Consider the following 20,335-nt stretch of genomic DNA (forward strand, 5'->3'; position numbering starts at 1 on the left):
CAACTTAAAGTATCAGGGAAGTGGAGGAGATGAATGATTCTGTCAAATTTAGCCATACTGTTGCAGTTTGCTTTCTGTAAGGTTTAGAGTGAAAACAGGTTGTTCTCAGTATGTTTGTACTCCCTCAGAAGGACTCAAAATGCACTCTGTCATGGACACCAAATTTCCACTTTTTATATGAGTAGTTCTGTCACTTCAGGAAGAACCTTGCAAGAAAAGTTCCTACTCAGAAAACAATGTATAGCACCTGTAATATGAGTTCAGAAATAATTGACTATTGATGATCACAGCTAGAAATTGACAGATGAAAAAAATATCTCTGCATCAACTATATCAGCACCTGTAATCAAAATGTTATTTAAAAAAATCTGGCCAGTAAAACCCCTTTGTGTCTGTGTTTCTGGCAGGTGCATAACTTGATAGCTGTCCTGGTTTCAGCTGGGATAGAGTTAATTTTCTTCCTAGTAGCTGGTACAGTGCTGTGTTTTGGATTTGGGATGAGAATAACATTGATAACACACTGATGTTTCAGTTGTTGCTAAGTAGTGCTTACACTAGTCAAGGACTTTTCAGCTTCCCATGCTCTACTGACTGAGAAGGCTGGAGGTGCACAAGAAGCTGGGAGGGGGCACAGCCAGGACAGCTGACCCAAACTGGCCAAAGGGACATTCCATACCATGTGACGTCATGCTCAGTACATCAACTGGGGGAAGCTGGCGGGGGGGCCGCTGCTTGGGGACTGGCTGGGCATCGGTTGGTGGGTGGTGAGCAATTGCACTGTGCATCACTTGCTTTGTATATTCTTTTATTATTATTACTATTATTATTTTATTTCAATTATTAAACTGTCTTTATCTCAACTCATGAGTTTTCTCACTTTTACTCTTCTGATTCTCTCCCCCATCCCACCGGGTGGGGGGGAGAGTGAGCGAGCAGCTGTATGGTGCTCAGTTGCCGGCTGAGGCTAAACCAAGACAATGGCATACTTAAAAACAGGTAACCTGTGACTTCTGTTCAAGTAAAACTTGGTGTTTTCTTAAATCTCAGTACAGAAAGTCCAGAAGAAAAACCCACACCACAACTGTGATCTCGTTTTTTGTCCTTGTCCTTTGTTAAGAAATTTATTGACGTGACAAAAGCTGTATATAGGTTTACTCAAAGATAGCGTTAAGTGCTTTCCCTCTGACAGATTACTGTCTTCTTGGGTACTCTTGGTGTTGGTAAGGGTTAGCAGTTTCCCATACTTGCTTCAACACTGACGGGTAAGTGTTCTTTACTGTCTCAGGTACTGTCTCTTAATCATTTTCCCTCTCCCCAGTACATACGCACAAATATTTAGGGTGACCAATTGCTATGCCTGTATATAACACTCCACAGCCACTGCTCTCATTTGACAAGGACAAAACAGCAATCTCTCTCTTCAAATAAGGATCATACTCCTGGATGAGGAGCCATTTCCTTGCCAACAAGCTAAGTACATGAAGACATCTCAACCTTATTTGGTCAAAGTCCTCATAAATACATAGGTAAACAAGGATCCATTGGAAACAATATATTAATAACATTTGGGAAAAAATTATTATATACTAACATATTTCTTGAAAGATTTTCAGCATCTTGTCCTGGAATTCTCCAAATCCTCCCTTCAGAGCTTATATATGGTGTTTCTCTTGATGGTTTAGGAGGAAACAGCACTATCCATGTCTTTCATGTCATCAGTGAAACAAAAAATGTGGATAAAACCTACTCACTTTCAATAGTGAAAAGGACTTCTCCCTCCCCTCCTTAAATCTCCACAACCTTCACTGGATATGGAACGTTCCTCTGATCTGGTACTGTTTGAAAAGCTTTTTTAATTTTATAATGGCTGCAGCCTTCAGCGCATGAGAGTTCCTGAGAAAGACCTTTTCAGAGATATAATAACAGTTTATAGTTTTTGATCTGAAGATTTTATTTCTGTTTGAAATCTGTTGCCAGGCACAGACCTTTCAGGTACACACTATAAGTCACAACAGTGGCCATCAGCACAACAGTATTCTAAAAAAACATTGTGTAGAAAGAGAGCTTTAAACTTTATCAGAAGTGAGAAAACATAAAAAGTAGGAGACTGAAGTAATTATTTTCACCTTACTTTTTCATGGCTGCTGCTGTTTTTGTGAAAAATGACATTTGGTTTGGCACCTTTGAAATTCAGAATCTAAGCTTTAGAAGATTTCATAAAAATACCAATTTGTCCCCAGAGAAAATCAATAGAAGCCCCATTTCTTTCTAAAGAAAGCTGAGGTGCAGAGAGACACTGGAAGACTTCTGGGTCCCCCAAGCTGAGACCTATTTCAGATCTCCTATTACAGCTTAGCTGGCTGCAACCATTTGCCTTCCAAATGCTCAGAAATTGGCAATCAAAATTTTCTTCGTCAGATTAACAGCTCCTGGCAAAACCAGACATCCAAAATGCCTCTGACTCAGCCCTGTGAGATGGCAGCATCAATCAACTCTGAATACACAGAATGCAATTCATCATCTGTGAGATGTGAATGCTGCTTCATTCATGGAACAATGGGGGTTGGCAGAAGAGCTCTCCCTGACCCTACCAACTCTGGTCTCTGCTGAATGGGGAAGGGAGGGGCAGAAGTGAAAATGTTGCATTTATTGATCTGACAAAGCAGTTACTACATGGAAATTCAAATATACTGAAGTTACAAAACAAATTATTTGGAAGAACTTGAATTTCTGACATCAACAAGGACTGGGACAGAATCCCCATGGAAGCATTCATTTCCTTATAGTAAAAGCTTCAACAGCAACAGTTAAATCCTCAGTTTCATCTCAGCAACAATAGATCCTATTCCTCTTTCACCCATTCAGAATGAAAAAAACCCATAAATCAAAGTAATTCCTGTTCTTTAGAGTTTCAAACTTATTTATTCTCCTACGTGAAAAGTATCACCATTATCAAACTCCAAATAATTTTATCCCTTTCAAAGAATACGTGGTATTGAAATGATATTAAAGCAATAAAAAAACCTACTTAGATGAACTGTGTCTAAACTATCAGTGAATACAAACCAACTGTAAGACAAATTATCATCTAATGAATTGAAAGAAATACATCATTTTTAATATTATAAACTGAAAGTTATAATAGCATTATTGCATTTAAAAATAGGTGTGCAATTTTCAGGAAATAAAATAATAAACATTCTGCAGAAGTTATGCTGTCCTCATGAAAAAGCCAAAAATACATGGAAAAACAAAGGGTAGATTCCTGGTCTGAGTTGAATGTACAACAAATCAGGGATGTTTCCAAAGAAAGGTGTTTCTAGAATTCACAAATACTATCTTACATATTTAAAAGAAAGCAGCTAATGTTCAAACAAAGCTACTGATGTAGTCAGTGTCAAACGAACGTTTCTCACACTAATTATAACAGCACAGTGGTTTTGTTGCTCAGATACCAGATGGCACTCATCGTATGATAAGACACTGTGGCTCTAACTGATACTGAACTGCCTAAATTTGCTGCAACAAATACAGCATCATAATGAGCATATATTATTCCTGCTTTCTTTTAAATTACATTTGGGACTTCATAAAGTGGATAGCTGTACTTTCACGAGATGAAGAATACCTTTGTAAAAGTGACAGGTATGCTAGCATCCAGCTGTATGTGATCTGCAAGTTCTGTAAACTGCTGCTGCTGTTTCTGTAATGTCTCTAGCAATCTTGTAATTTCCTGTTTGGCCAACACTACTCTGCAGTCATCCTAAACAGATGAAGAAAACAAAAGCATACCTTTCCTTTAGTAACTTACTTAAAATAACCAAACATAACGTAGATATGATGGCTAGAAATAAAGCATTTTAAATAGAACTACTCTAATTAAAAAAATTCATATTTACCAGATAGATTTATTTAAAATTGCAATACAAATGTGAAGGCCTTGTCATTCTTCCTAATACTAATAGATACTAAATAGTTTTGCTGTTTTAAAAAACTTTTTCTTTGACCTCTCTTAGTCCTGTAGGAATAAGAATATAAATTATAAGAGACAGTAATGTAATACATAAATAATATTTATATCATTCATGTATCATTCCAGCAGCCAGAATAGAGCAGCTGCTTTGCAGCACGCAGCAACACATAACACAAAAAGATTAATATCCACCTATTAATGACGGGAACATTTGCAGAGTTAAAAGTACACCTAACTAAGCAACCAGACACTAGCTCTAAACAAATTAAAAAAGTACAAATAACACAATAATGAAGTAATTTCTCACACTCAGTTTACTGTTTGCTACATATACTATTCACTTCTTGCTATCACTAAATTAAGTGAGTAATGGACCAATGAAATACTCCCATATAGCCACTTCTTCACACAATTAATATGTTGAATTACCCGTATTACAAGTGCTAATGAAAGGTTTTTAGGACTAAAACACTTTTTCCTACCAGCCTTGTATGACAACTATCTTCGAACACCTATACTGGTAATTGCAACTGTTAAATGCTTCCCATAAAGCTTGTAGGTTTTTTGCTTCAGTTTCATCCCTCCTTCCCACTAACCTCACAAATAACCAGAAATTACTCCAGACAAGAGAATCATGCCACAGGATTTCCAGCAACTGGAGGACTTGGTGCTTCTGTACTGATTATCCTTGTCTAACACCCCCTTGTAATGAATACCTCAATCTCGTATTGTATCATTATTGTTTTAACATTGTAAAGGAAATAAAAATGCAGAGTACCATCTAACCTTTTCATTTGTAGCCTAAACTGAATTTGCAGTTCCACGTATCTTGCCATATGTTACAGCTCACTTGCCAACCTACCTGTTGTAAAGTCTTTTCACAATGAAGGCAAGCTGTTGAAACCTGTGACAAGAGGATGGTCATGTCTTCTTGCTGTTGCCTAAGCCAAATCAACTTCTCTCTCACGTGAGCATCAACAACACTAAGAGCCATTTCCTCCTGACGACAAAGGGTTTCATGAAGATCAGAAAAATAGGCTCGGACACATGAGCGAGCGTTCTCTGCAGTCCCTGGTACCTACAGTGTTGCAGTCAGGAGATCCAGAGGATTAAGGACACCAGTTGATTCCAGAAGTACATTTTTCATTTTATTCCAGTTTCTAACTTATGTTCACATCTGCTTGGCTACATCACAGTTCAAGTCCCAGTTATACAGAAAGTCTTATCAGCCCTAAGACCAAGATCCTCCAAGAAGTTACTCCAATAATTAAGTAGCTTATTTGTATGTATACACACCTTACTAAAAATGACCAGGGAAAAAAGCCTCAACAGTATCACAGCACCTGAGAACAGATGCAGCCTGTCACAGTACTTCAATACTGTACTAGCAATTATACAGCTGTACTAGCAATTATACAGCTTTCCCTACTGCCTCCCTATTTTCATGTAGCCGAAAAACATTGTCATGGACTACAAGTCCCCCTCTATCTGCTGGCTTAAGCCTCAATACCGACTTGGTAGAGATAAGAACTTAAGGTCTTGTCTTATAAAACCTATGTATAATTTTCAAAGAAATTCCTTATCTTGGTTATTACAAAAAGCAAATATTCCGTGCATATGGGGGAGGGGGGGAAGCATACGTGTTCAGTATGGGCCATTCCAACTCCATCTTCAACTACTTGTTCTCCTCCTTCTATATGCTGAACAATTCCAACTAATTTTCTGGAATAATCTGAGATTTCTTCTGTGAAAGTTCTTATACAGTGGGCCATGTCCAAAATGGATGCACGAATCTGGTTTGCTTCTGGTTCCAAGACAGAATGCTATTAATTAAAAGCAACATATCAAAGATGAATCATAAATATCTTCCTTAATAATCTTTTCCATTTTACTACATATTTAATATATATACGTGTGTGTGTATGTATAAGTGTGTATATGTAGGAAAGGCAAGTAAGAATTTAAAACCATCCTGCAATTTAAAATGCAATCAGGATTACAGATTATGCTGAGGCTAAAATAGGCATCTAGCAATTACACAAGTAAACATACTAATTTGCCTGTTTACCATAATCAATTATAAAAAAAGAAGGGTGGTTAGATTGCACCAGGTTGGTGAACCTAGTGCTTGCATGATGAAAACAACTTTCAGAACTGGTGACTCAGTGCTGTGAGAAGTTCAGAAAAGCATCAGATAAAGGGACTGTCATCTTAATATATAAATAACTTATTGCGGTCTTAGAAATAATGTTTTTTTTCTTGTAATTTTACCATGGCTGTTATCTGAAATGAAGGGAAAACGAAAGAACAGTATTAAGTTACTTCTATAAAGACCTATCAAGAATCTATCCTCCTTTGTTGATGGTATTTTGTACTTTAATTGGATAAATAATTATGCAAACCACCCCATGGCATGACTAGAAAGAGATTATTAGCAGTACCTTATGACCTTGATGCTTCCCATATTCTTTGCAGACACAACACATAAGAGGACTCGCCTGACAGCCCTCTTCTAAACAAACAAACTCAATAGCATGCACTTGGTGTTGGGAGCACATGGTCTTCTCATGAGGCTTATCAGCAAGAGGCACACGCCTGTGTTTTGCTAGTGTCTTTGTAGAATGAGTAAGCTGGGAACAGTCTGCGCACAGGTGAGTGGCACAAACAGTGCAATATACAGATGCAACGTGGGCTTCATCTTCATCACAACGAATGATACTCTAACAAACAAAAAGAAAAAGACAAAACTGAAGTTGTTAACATTTAATCCCAGCAACTGAGGATAATCAGAAGACCTGCCACCAATATAAGCCTGAAAACAGGCTTTCTTAAAAGTTACACACTAAGAAATATTTGGACTACATTGAAAACTTGATTTTAAGTTGTCAATAAATCTTTAAAAAAAAAAAAAATCAGTCTCCTTTACCGTCAACTGCCATAAATTATTCTAAAGGTGTTGAGTGATTTTATAAATCCAAACTTCAGTGGAAGTCTGGAGGATAAAATAATTCAGGCTCCGCTCATTTCCTCCAAAGCAGTCATTACAGAACAAAGAATTACAAAGTTACAGACAAAACACCAGTGGACAAATAGGCACTTAGGACAGTTATCTATTCCTAGAATGGCACTGCATTATACTTTTTGCATACCAGTTGTTAATACTGAAATGATTAAAGCAGCTAGTTTTGATAATGAAGTACTATCACATGATATAGTGATATCAAATGACTATAAAAGGCAACTACTCGAGAAGAAGAGTTGAAGTCTTTAGGAAGAGTTTCTAAGAAGTTTTAGAAAACTGTCCTTAAATCACTATAATTAAAATATCCAAATGAGTAACCTTTTCTAGAAATCTTAAAAGCCTAAAAAAGGGGAAAAGAGTATGCATGCTTGGCAATACCTTTTTATTTTCTGCTTTAGTCAGTACAGATTAGCATTTAATTATGAAGCAATTAATTGAAGCCTTAATACAAGGTACTGAAAGAAAACAGCAGCATTATTAGCGAAATTACATTTGGCAAAGAACCGATTTTCATTTTTTTTTTCTATCTAGAGATAACTTTCAGCAAACGTAACAAACTTTTTCCTTTTTTTAAAACTCAGTACCTCTCCAGATAGACCAATGGCTTCTTCTGCCGTCCCACACTGCCCAGCAGGTCCATTCTGCAACCGTTCCAAGAGTTCCAACAAAGCAAAATTCTTTTTCAAGCCCCAGACACCAGAATCTCCTATGTTTGAGGAAGAGTTAAATGAAGGAGAGGAAGTAAAACCTCAAGCAAATACCATCAGAAGAAGTTCCACAAACCACAGCTGAGATTCTGACAAATATTAAGAGCACATTAACTACAGTGATATTAACTAGAGTGAGATATATCTACCACTTTTTCTATGTAAGCTCACACTACCTTTCTATCCTCTTCCTTCCTTCCATCATGGAACTATTTAATATTTATGCAGATTTGCCCTACTTAAAAGATGCCAAGATTATTAAAAATTTACAAAAACTCAGTAAAAACACTTGTAAAATAATCCACAATAGCTAACAACTAAACACTACACGGAACACACAAACTCTAATGTGTATCATAAAAATTAGTATTTTGCATAACTACATACAGTGAACATTTCTACTGTATGAACAGAAGGTGTGAAGAATTCACACTGACAAACCTCATATTCCCTGAATCACAAGATGCAACACCTATTGCAGATCTCAGTCCAGTAAAAACCTGAGTAAGGGTTAAAACAATATTCAGAAAGGAAGACCCACATACAGCACTATTTGATATAACAAAAAACAAGATACCTCACTCTCCCTAGAGCAAAGCAGAAGTCCACGTCTACTCCTGTATCATCCTCATTTTGTAAAGGTTAACATGAGAAACAAAACCAGAATCACATTCCCAATGACTGCTGCTAAATGCCACCTGCATAGGCCATGTAGCATATGAGAACCCTAGTAACTGCTTCTCCAAGAAAGTATCATCCCTTGACTTTTTTCAACATCACTGTCATAAATTTAAAGACATTTTCTCTGTTGCAAGGCCAAGGTGCCTCAAGAGATGAAGCATCATCTTTGAGCACTGGATTATTACTTTTTAGCCATTACAGAATCACAGAATGGTTGAGGTTGGAAGGGACCTCTGGACATCACCTTGCCCAGTCCCCCTGCTCAAGCAGGGTCACCTAGAGCTGGTTGCCCAGGACAACGCCCAGGCAGCTTTTGAAGATCTCCAAGGAGGGAGATTCCACCACCTCTCTGGGCAACCTGTGCCAGAGCTTGGTTATCCTCACAGTCAAAATTGTTTCCTTATGTGCAGACAGAACTTCCTGTGTTTCAGCTTGTGCACATTGCCTCTGGTTTTGTCACCAGACACACTGAAAAAAGCCTGGCTCTGTTGTCTTTACACCCTCCCTTCAGATATTTGTAAAATATCTCTCAGCCTTTCCTCATATAAGAGATGCTCCAGTCCCTCCATTATCTTACTGGCCTTTTGCTCCAGTAGCTCCACATCACTCTTGTACTGGGGAGCCTAAAACTGGACATAGTACTCCAGGTGTGGCCTCACCAGTGCTGAGGACAGGGGAAGGATCACCACCCTGGACTTGCTGGCAACACTCCACCTAATGTAGAAGAGAGCCAAGGAGAATCTCCATCCTTTATTGGATGCAGGGGGGAACATTGTCACCGAGGATGAGGAAAAGGCTGAGGTACTCAATGCCTTCTTTGCCTCAGTCTTTAACAGGCAGACCAGTTATCCTCAGGGTATTCAGCCCCCTGAGCTGGAAGACAGGGATGGCGAGCAGGATGAACCCTCCATAACCCAAGAGGAAGCAGTCAACGACCTGCTATGCCACCTGGATGCTCACAAGTCTATGGGGCCGGATGGGATCCACCTGAGGGTGCTGAGGGAGCTGGCGGAGGAGCTCACCAAGCCACTCTCCATCATTTATCAGCAGTCCTGGTTAACGGGGGAGGTCCTGGATGACTGGAGGCTTGCCAATGTGACGCCCATCTACAAGAAGGGCTGGAAGGAGGATCCGGGGAACTACAGGCCTGTCAGCCTGACCTCAGTGCCGGGGAAGATCATGGAGCGGTTCATCTTGAGGGCGCTCACAAGGCATGAGCGGGACAACCAGGGGATCAGGCCCAGCCAGCACGGGTTCATGAGAGGCAGGTCCTGCCTGACCAACCTGATCTCCTTCTATGACCAGGTGACCCGCCTAGTGGATGAGGGAAAGGCTGTGGATGTGGTCTACCTGGACTTCAGTAAGGCCTTTGACACTGTCTCCCACAGCATTCTCCTAGAGAAGCTGGCGGCTCACGGCTTAGACAGGTGTACTCTGCGCTGGGTCAAAAACTGGCTGGACAGCCAGGCCCAGAGAGTTGTGGTGAATGGAGTTCAATCCAGTTGGCGGCCGGTCACGAGCAGTGTTCCCCAGGGCTCAGTTTTGGGGCCGGTCTTGTTCAATACCTTTATCAATGATCTGGATGAGGGGATTGAGTGCACCCTCAATAAGTTTGCAGACGACACCAAGTTGGGCGGGAGTGTTGATCTGCTCGAGGGTAGGAAGGCTCTGCAGAGGGACCTGGACAGGCTGGATTGATGGGCCCAGGCCAACTGTATGAGGTTCAACAAGGCCAAGTGCCAGGTCCTGCACTTCGGCCACAACAACCCCATGCAGCGCTACAGGCTTGGGGAAGAGTGGCTGGAAAGCTGCCTGTGGGAAAAGGACCTGGGGGTGCTGGTTGACAGCCGGCTGAACATGAGCTGGCAGTGTGCCCAGGTGGCCAAGAAGGCCAGTAGCATCCTGGCTTGTATCAGAAATAGTGTGGCCAGCAGGAGTAGGGAAGTGATTGTGCCCCTGTACTCAGCACTGGTGAGGCCGCACCTCGAATACTGTGTTCAGTTTTGGGCCCCTCACTACAAGAGGGACGTCGAGGTGCTGGAGCGTGTCCAGAGAAGGGCAACGAGGCTGGTGAGGGGTCTGGAGAACAAGTCTTATGAGGAGCGGCTGAGGGAACAGGGGTTGTTTAGCCTGGAGAAAAGGAGGCTGAGGGGAGACCTCATTGCTCTCTACAACTACCTGAAAGGAGGTTGTAGTGAGGTGGGTGTTGGTCTCTTCTCCCAAGTAACTAGCGATAGGACGAGAGGAAATGGCCTCAAGTTGTGCCAGGGGAGGTTTAGATTGGACGTGAGGAAAAATTTTTTTTCCTGAAAGAGTGGTTAAACATTGGAACAGGCTGCCCAGGGAAGTGGTTGAGTCGCCATCCCTGGACATATTTAAAAGACGTGTAGATGAGGCACTTAGGGACATGGTTTAGTGAGCATGGTGGTGTTGGGTCAATGGTTGGACTCGATGACCTTAGAGGTCTTTTCCAACCTCAATGATTCTATGATTCTAATGTAGCCCAGGATACTGTTAGCCTCCTTTGCCGCAACAGCACGCCAGGTAAACCAAGACCTCCAGCTCCTTTTCTGCAAAGGTGCCCTCCAACTGGTTGGCCCACTGTCTTCTCTCATCCTCCTCCCAAATGAGAAAATTAGAATCATAGAATATCTCAAGTTGGAAGGGACCCACAAGAGTCATCGAGTCCAACTCCTTGCTCCTTGCAGGACTACCTAAAACTAAACCATATGACTAAGAGCATCATCCAGATGCTCCTTGAACTCTGACAGGCTTGGTGCCATGACCACTTCCCTGGGGAGCCTGTCCCAGTGACCGACCACCCTCTCTGTGAAGAACCTTTTCCTAATGCCCAGCCTGAACTGCCCCGACACAGCTTCATTCCATGTCCTCATGTCCTATCGCTGGTCACCAGAGAGAGGAGATCAGCACCTCCCCCTCCACTGCCCCCCTTGAGGAAGTTGTAGGCTGCAATGAGGTCACCCCTCAGCCATCTCTTCTCCAAGCTGAACAAGCCAAGCGACCTCAGCCGCTCCTCCTAAGTCTTGCCCTTGAGACCTTTTACCATCTTGGTCGCCCCCCTCTGGACACACTCTAATAGTTTGATGTGCCCAAAACTGCACAGTACTCGAGGTGGGGCCGCACCCGTGCAGCGTAGACTGGGACAATCACCTCCCTCAACCAGCTAGTGATGCTGTGCTTGATGCACCCCAGGACGTGGTTGGAACTTTTGGCTGCCAGGGCACACTGTTGACTCGTACTCAACTTGCCACCAACCCAAACCCCCAGATCTTTCGGCAGGGCTGTTCTCCAGCCTCTCATCCCCCAACTTGTAAGTATAACCAGGATTACCCCAGGATTAAACATCTACGCTTTGTGTACGTCCTTATTTGTGAGGTGACCGACCACATAAAGCAACAGACCAATGTTATTTCTGATCCTGCTTTTGCTGTTAACATATTTTAAAAAGCCTTTTTTGTTGTCCTTCACAGTGCTGACCAACTTGAACTCTAACCGAGCTTTGGCCACACAAATTTTCTCCCTACATCGGTGAACAGCATCTCTGTAGTCCTTCCATGTCACCTATCCTTGCTTCCAACATCTGTACACTTTCCTTTTCCAGCTAAGTTCTAGAAGAAGATCCCTGCTTAGCCAAGCTGGCCTTCTGCCCCGCTTGCTTGACTTCTGACACTTTGGAATTGCCTGCTCCTGCGCTCTTAAGAGATGGCCCTTAAAAAGTGATTTACCTAATGCAGAAAGCACCTAGCAACTTCCTCTCAGCAGAGCTGTTATGTGTAAAAGAAAAAAACCATGTTTTAGTAGTATGCTATCAGACATTCCTCAAACGGGGTGTTTGCCATTCTCAAGGACTGAGTACACATAATCTGAGGTTCTCCTCAATATACAACATCTAGAAAGTTATATTCGATCAACTGCAATAGGCTGACTACCGTTGCTGAATCACAACTATATACTTCTGGAAATCAGGAATGTCCAATTACAGATGGACAATCTGAGAATAGAGAGGTGTTTTTAATGGAGCTTAGTGTTGAATTCACTATGAATTTCCAGAATGAGTGTCACTTCTGTGTGTAGGTTTGGGTGGGTTTTTTTTCTTTTCTTCTTTAAAATCAGGAGCAGATCAACTTTTTAAGTTGTTTACTGCCCAACCTAAACCCTTATTTGTGCACAGTATAGAATCAATTTAAATCCTAATTGACACTAACAAGGCTGTTCATATATAGTATCAATACATGCCAATCCAAGGTAGAGGGTGTAATTACTTGCTGACAATTTCTAATTTGGAAGGGACAAGTAAAGAAATGCATGTGCTCTTCCTCCAGCCTCAATGCTATGATGACCTCTTCTGCTATTGTCACAGGGATTTTATTACGATCAGTTCACCAAAATTGGTAGAACACAGATATATACACCAATCCTCATTAAAACCTCCAAACACCCTGCTTTCCTGACAAATATCACAGTTAACCCATGAACACCTATGATCTTGTAACATTATTTTTACCAGCTCTTGAAACAACATATCTGAGAACAAAGACAAGCTCAAGAAATTACTTGATTATATCCAACATTACTGTTGAATACTAACAGAGCACTTCTTTGGTGCACTGAAAGGAAGGCAAGATGTGGACGTTAGTTTCTTCACGTAACATTGCCCTTATCACTTTCTCAGATGTTTACATTAAGTGTACAGAAGCTACTAACTTCAGGAAAAGAAATGGGGGAGGGACTTGCTAGCTTTGAGTAGAATGATAGAAGGCACAACATTACCAGTAGTGCCCAGGGTAGTGACAGAGGTATATTTATGTAGCTAAGAAGGTGCCTAGAAATGCCAACTTGTATTTAAACAGAATACGTAGGACCTGAAATTGGCTCATCTATTTTATGATGGAACTTTTGACCTGTGTTTGTAAGACAAGAAAAGGTTGCTGCAGTTACTATTTAGAGTGTGGGACACCACTATCTGGACAAAACTGCATATGCATGCTGCTTTTGTAATTCAAATATTTGTCTTGTACTTCATGCAAACATACCCATCTAAGAATATGAGCCAAACTTTTAGTGAACTTCTACTATTCACTGTAAAAAAATAATACATACTACAGTTCTTTATTAAATTCAAGTAACTGCTTTATTCGATTTACGCTGTGCTTCAAGCATGACCTGGAAAGCACAATTTTAGAAAACAATGCCAGATCTGGAAAAAAGTTGGGCTGCCTCTCATAATCCAAATGCAAAGACTAGCAGAACAGCAACTGGAGCCTGAGGTTGGTTCCAGATGGTGCCTAAAAACTCTTGACATTTTCAGTCCACATATCTGGTGTCTGACAGAAGTCTGCATCTGACATGCTCACAGAAACTGTATCCCATGCATTTTCCCAAAGAGAAAGACCAGGCTACTTGAGTTGTCTGGTTTTCCTGAGTGTCGTTTCATAACTACTAAATTATGCTGCCCTGTGGTGGTCTGGTAGGCTTACACCCTCTGCATCCTTCTAGAATTCAGATGTCATCCCACTGATCCTATACAGACATTAAGTTTTCCTTCTTCAATACTGATATTTATCGAACACTCCATAGATTTTAATGTATCATTAGAGTGAAAGTGTTGTTCCAAACGAACAGACAGACACCAACTACTATGAGTAGCAGGCAGTTATGAGAACCAGCAAAATGAAGTACCCATCCCAAATACTCATGTTTCACTGCTCCTCAGCTTGGTGCACATAGCCAGAGAATAATCAGCGCTTTCATGGTTCTAAGAATGCAGATCTTCAGCTCTCACAGGAGTCTAGATTTGCAGCACACGGAGAGTATACACTGCTATAAAGGCTCTTTGTAGACACAAACGCTGTTCAGATATAGTCACTACATAAAATGCTTTTACGAGCATCACAAAAAGATGCTTTTAAGAGCTAGATATGTTACAATATTGTTTGTAAGGAAGTGTACACAAAAGCAAAAAAAAACCCCCAAAAACAAATGGATCTGCAAGTTCTCCTATTTTCAGCTTCAGCTTGTTAAGAATTATTCTCTGTACTGGTTTTGGCTGGGATTGAGTTAATTTTTTTCATAATAGCTGGTATGGGGCTATGTTTTGCGTTTGTGACCAAAACAGTAATGATAACACACCTGTATTTTAGCTATTGCTGAGCAGTGCTTACACAGAGTCAAGGCCTTTTCTGCTCCTCACACCACCCCAGCAGTGAGTAGGCTGGGGGTGCACAAGAAGCTGGGAGGGGGCACAGCCGGGACAGCTGACCTCAGCTGACCAAAGGGACATTCCATACCATGTGACATCATGCTCAGCATATAAAGCTGGGGGAAGAAGAAGGAAGGGGGGGGGGCATTCGGAGGGATGGTGTTTGTCTTCCCAAGTAACCATTACGCATGATGGAACCCCGCTTTCCTGGAGATGGCTGAACACCTGCCTGCCAATGGGAAGGAGTAAATGAATTCCTTGTTTTGCTTTGCTTGCTCATACAGCTTTTGCTTCCCCTATTAAACTGTCTTTATCTCAACCACACACTTTTGCCCTTCTGATTCTCTCCCGTCCCACCGCGGGGGAGTGAGCGGCTGTGTGGGGCTGAGCTGCCCACTGGGGTTAAACCACAACATTCTCTTTTAGTTCAAGAGCTATGAAACAAGAAAAATGAGACTGGCTTTCAATCTTAAGTCTTCAAAACTTGTTTGAAATATATGCAAGTGCTTTTACTACCTCGCAACATTTTTCCTGCAGTACTGTTTCGAAGAACAGAGCTGCATTACATGGCTAGGCACAATTATGTGGAAGACTGGAATGCTCACATGCCAACTGTTTTCCCATCAAGGGGAGCAGAACAAGCAGTTTCTTGAGGTGCATGCCACATCTGGACAACAATGCTATGATACCTCTGAAGAGGGATGTGAACAGGAACCAACATATCCACACTGTACACCTTATTGTTTTGTGTAGCTTCCAGTTTTGCTACATGAAACTTTCTTTCCTAGGCATTTTTCCCCACAGTTTAAACCATCAACCATAATATTCTCAGCAGCCAAACTCAAAACAGAAGTTATATGCCTCACAGATAAAAGGTAGAGTTCAGAGAACAGATAAATGGTAGAGTTCAGAGAACAGATAAATGGATGAATAGTGTTTTCCTATAGCTATAAATGGGAGCATATATAAGCTATTCTCCCCTCCACCACCCTCAACTGGTACAAAACAACACTGACTATCTGTTTAAAAAAAAAATGCTTACCAGTAAAAGACCATTCATTTTGGCAAATCTGCTGTTTCTGAAATGGGCCTATCAAGGTACTGGTTAGTAACTTTGAAGTTAGGTATAAAGCAAGGGCATGTCAGTGCTCTCTGCAGTTATCAGTTCCACAGTGGAAGCCTTCTCTGGTACAGATAGCATTACCAACACCCAATCTAAGCTCAGTGCACTACACAAAATAAATTGCGAACAAAAAAAAGAAGTATTTTAACTTTTGTTTGCCACAGATCCTGAAGAAGTTAACAGAAGTTATGTTCTGGTCCTCCACAATTACAGTTAGCACCAGCAGAGTCATCTGCCTTGATACATTCTGACTTCAGAGTTTAGTTATTTTTTAGCTCTAGCACTCCTAGCAGGATCACAGTGTTTTTCATAACACAGAGCAAGGAAGAGTCACCTCTTATTACAAGCTGAAGAAATACAGAGTGCAATATCCACTTTTAGAATCTAAATTATGTCAAGCCAGTTTGTAAATGGAGTCTGCATTTGCTGACACTGTATCTAGGCAGATTTCTAGACACTACCTCCCAGAAAGCAAAGCACAGAAAAGTGGCTGGATGATTCTCTTCTACAGTGTTTAGAACAGCACTGTTCTGTAGCAAACTGGCTGTGCACAACCTTCAGTTACTACAGTATACAAAATACTCACATTAACAACACACCAATATAATGACTGCCGATACTAATGTGGACCTCATATCTCCAGATTAACCACTAATCCAGATAGCCATTAATAGCAGAGTATATATGGATGTACACGCACCAAAAGGATAAACCTACTTATGAAATAGATTATAGCAAATTAGCCTTTAAGCAAACATTGTCTTAGCCTTTAAGCAAACGTTGGATAAGGCTGGGAGAGGAAGAAGCTGTTCAATCACTATAGAGTTTCTTATAAAAGTATTTTCTTTCACAGGTTTTATTGTTTATTAAAAAAAAACAAACTAAGAAGTACTCTCCTCAGTTTACATTCTCGTACCTGATTTTAATCATGTTAGTTCTGTTCCATGTCTAGCATGAAGAGAAAGCCAAGCCAGAAAAGTCAAAGCAGAACTAATTTACTGAAATGTAACCAACAGAAAAGATCAGAAAAGATATGTCTGTAGCTATTCTGTGTTTATTTTCTAGTTCCTAACTTAAAGCTGTCAGGAGAAACAAAATTACACTGCTTTTACATTCTTTCTTTAACTTTCTATTATGTATCCTGAGATTTGCTAATACATGTTATACATTGTCAGTGCACTGTTGATCTTGGACACAGATGGAAAAACAGGCAAAGTTTACGTATCAACTATTAATCTACTAAACCAGAATTTATAACCAGTAAACATCCTATAAAACATGCATTGTCATATATTTCACTGGTATCTACCACAAAGTTTACGTATTTGAGAAAAAGCCACTTCGCTTCTTTTTACATGAAACCTACTATAAAATTACTACATACTCAACATACACATTTTCAACACATCTGATCAAGTGTTTATTTTATATTTAAAAACACTAAAAGATGAGTCATGTAAATACATCTATTTAATCTCTTGGACTTTAGCTCAAATTCTGCTTTGGTCACAAATGTAAGAGTCTAGTGATCTCATCCTTGTGCCTACAAGGGATGTTTGTGCCCATCACAAAACCACTACACAATCTGACTGTCTCTTCTCAAAAGAAGAATAAGACATGAATAGCAGGAAGTGTGTCAGCCAGGAATGAGATAGTGACGGAGTGAAGATATTAAGACTGACTCCAGCCAACAATACAAATGTCATTTTCAAAAGAATGAAGCTTGTCTGCAAAAGGTTTATAAATAATGCAAGGAATAAAGGAGCAACTTTTGTCTAAATCTCTGAACAAAGTCGAGAGGATGTTATGTTATAGCCTCATTTTCTTGCACAAAGTTTTGAAGTTTTATCTTAGCACTCAAACACTAGCAAAAGAATATATAAATGTAAACAATACCAATGGGATGGATTCCATGAAGGATGCCAACACCTGCATACATCAGTTCAACAAGTTCTCATGATAGAAAATAGTTTCAGCCCTGTAATGTGATGATGGTAGGGGGAGTTCACCTGAGCCATAAACTGTTAAAGACTTCTGGCTTTTGATTTTAGTTGAGCAGCTCTGCTAAGGAAAAGCTGTTACATAAGCACATCCTTCCCAACAGTTCCCTGGTCCATATATTTAAAAAAACCAACAACCCACTAACCCAATGCAGGAAGAAGAGAGAAAGCAGTTTGCAAGAAATGATTCATCTCTTCTCCCAAATCAAGATACTTTAAGGAAAAGGCTTTAAGAAGAGTCTCTTCTTCTACAAAGACCACTTTATAAATTTTTCCCTAAATATATTGCCTGAGTAAACATAATCTCCAGAATATATGGCGTCAAAATTTTGAAAATTAAAAAAGCTTTTCCATTACCTCTTTTTGGTTAAAGAATGTCAATCCAGTTGAAGATAACCACTAGACATCTCACATACCTTCAACATGCACATACTCATTTAAAATTCTCCACTAGAAGATTAATTACAGGCAACTTCATTAAAGAACTTTCAAAAAAAAACCCCAAATCTGCAAACTAATACGATTTGGGCAGGCTTTAGTCCTACCAGTTCATTACTAAATATTTTCTCTCATAGCAAGTTTTTATGAATTATTAGAATATTTTGCTAAGCATATAAATGATTTGTTGTCAATTTTCACTTGCAGACTCCGTATTTCCAGAAATCCTCATTGATGAAGTACTTCTAACCCTGCCTTCCCACACAGTTTTATATATATATATAGAAGAGACAGGCCAGTAAATTTAAACCAAGTGTCTACTTCAGAAGGGAGAAAATACAGCTATATCTATACATATATAGATCCTTGAGTATTTCTTTCAAAAAGTTCCCAAGATTCCTGGGGAAACCTTGGACAAATACAGGATTAAGTGATTTAGTAATAAGAGCAAAGGAAAACAAGCAAGTCTATCTATTGAACTGTATAGGTTAAATGACCAACTAAAAGCATCCGTAAAATCCACAGTTACTAATTAAGGAAATTTTTTCAACACAAGTAGCTTTACACCCTGATTATACAGCTTTTCTTTCAAAGAACTTTCTCTTGGCAGCAATACTATAATCTAGATTTAGATACTGAACAGCTTCCTGTGACTACCTCATTAAACGGCAGAATGGCAATTGCAGAAATGGGTGACAAAGGAGCTTGCTTTCTCTCATGCCCTCAAATGGAGGGGAGGGAAGGATGAGAAGTTCCCTGGGCCCAGAGTCGCCATGCCTCCCTCCCAGCTCCACTCCTGAGCTCTCAGAAGGAAACAGAACTACAAGCACAGCGGATTTAACCAACAGCAGTAACTACTAGGTGATTAGAGAAGACAACAAATGCACAGATGCCTCAAAGGGGGGCCATGACGAGCTGCACTCCACCAAACACCCCATTTTTACATGCTGGAAGCAATAATATTTCTAAGACTTCTTAAGATTTCTGCCCCAAATCACTAGGCAGAACATTTTTATTCACAGAATTATTTTTACTTTCAAGCTGTTTTGCTAAAGTTTTCTAACTATCAGTTTTTTGAGCAACTGCTGGTCACAGTATATCATCCTTCTTTCTAGTACTAGCCAGTAGGAGGCAAGGCTACTATCCTAGACACAAAAGCTGAAGCTTTTCTTCCCTCTTCCTATCTGTAGGAGCCTTACAAGTTTAATAACATTTCACTGTGTTTCATCAGAAGCTCCTCAGTATTATGCAAGATGAAAAAACTTTAAATGTTTTTATAAAGCTTCATTTTTGTTAAACCTGAAACCCACAAAAAATTATGATAGGATACTTTCAGATGCCCGGGAAAAAAATGCACAATAAAAACTAAGAAGTGACAAGTTCCCTAGCATAATAAAAATGCTGCTTTTACTTTACAAGATACAAGCTGTGGTCTTGGATGAAATGTTTCACACAGCAGGACTGAGTCTTGTGCTCTAACGTTCTCCCCCTTAAAAGCATACTTTAAGAAATCTCGTGCAGCTGTGCAGTGCCTTAATATTCCTCTCAGTTTGGTCTACAATCTAGCAGATTCTCTTACTGCAAAGTAAATTCTTATTCGAGCAAATTTGCTATTTAAAGATTTCTTTCATGGATTACTAGATTAGAGATCTTCTCTGAGGATTCTCCTCCTTCCAACAGCTTTTTTCCCCTGTGCTATTCAAAGCTGCTGGAGCCAGTTCTATTAACAAGTTCTTCTCAGTACAAATTCTTCTGATAACTGATGTGCTCTGTAACCCTATGTTGAATAGGCAATTCCTATTCTGAAGGAATTATAAGCATGTGTCATCTTTTGCCTAAAAAAAACGGCCACTGTTGGATAAAAGCTGTATCTTATCCTTTCAAATACTATCTGCAGACACTCCTAGAGTAGGGGAATTCCTGTTGATAGCCTGCCACTATCAGCTACTGTATAAACAGAATTACTTTACATTTTAAAAAACAGGTTTGTTATCACTGATACTTCCCTCTCTATCACTCCATCACAAATTCAGACAAATCTGTTTGTTAAAGAAACTACCTATTTAATTGCATGGTTTATTTAGTGTTTAGGACAACAACAAACTAATACCCATTCAGGAACCCTTAGACACTAATAAAATAGAGTAGTCCCTTTGTAAATATAGGTGTAC

General features: G+C 40.1%; 1 protein-coding gene across 2 annotated transcripts in view; it reads right to left on the reverse strand.

The window, feature by feature from the left end:
- The window catches only part of TRIM23 (tripartite motif containing 23), a 29,510-nt gene that overhangs the window by 7,692 nt on the left and 1,483 nt on the right, over positions 1-20,335 (reverse strand). For both annotated transcript variants that reach the window (XM_076361775.1, XM_076361774.1), the window contains exons 3-7: positions 7,580-7,701; positions 6,415-6,693; positions 5,614-5,796; positions 4,836-5,051; positions 3,629-3,763 (exon numbers count right to left, since the gene is read on the reverse strand). In XM_076361775.1, the coding sequence (XP_076217890.1) occupies positions 3,629-3,763; positions 4,836-5,051; positions 5,614-5,796; positions 6,415-6,693; positions 7,580-7,701 (935 nt within the window). The remainder of the gene's footprint in view (positions 1-3,628; positions 3,764-4,835; positions 5,052-5,613; positions 5,797-6,414; positions 6,694-7,579; positions 7,702-20,335) is intronic.

The sequence above is a fragment of the Aptenodytes patagonicus genome, chromosome Z (assembly GCF_965638725.1).
Source record: "Aptenodytes patagonicus chromosome Z, bAptPat1.pri.cur, whole genome shotgun sequence".
Classification (NCBI taxonomy): Eukaryota; Metazoa; Chordata; class Aves; order Sphenisciformes; family Spheniscidae; genus Aptenodytes; species Aptenodytes patagonicus.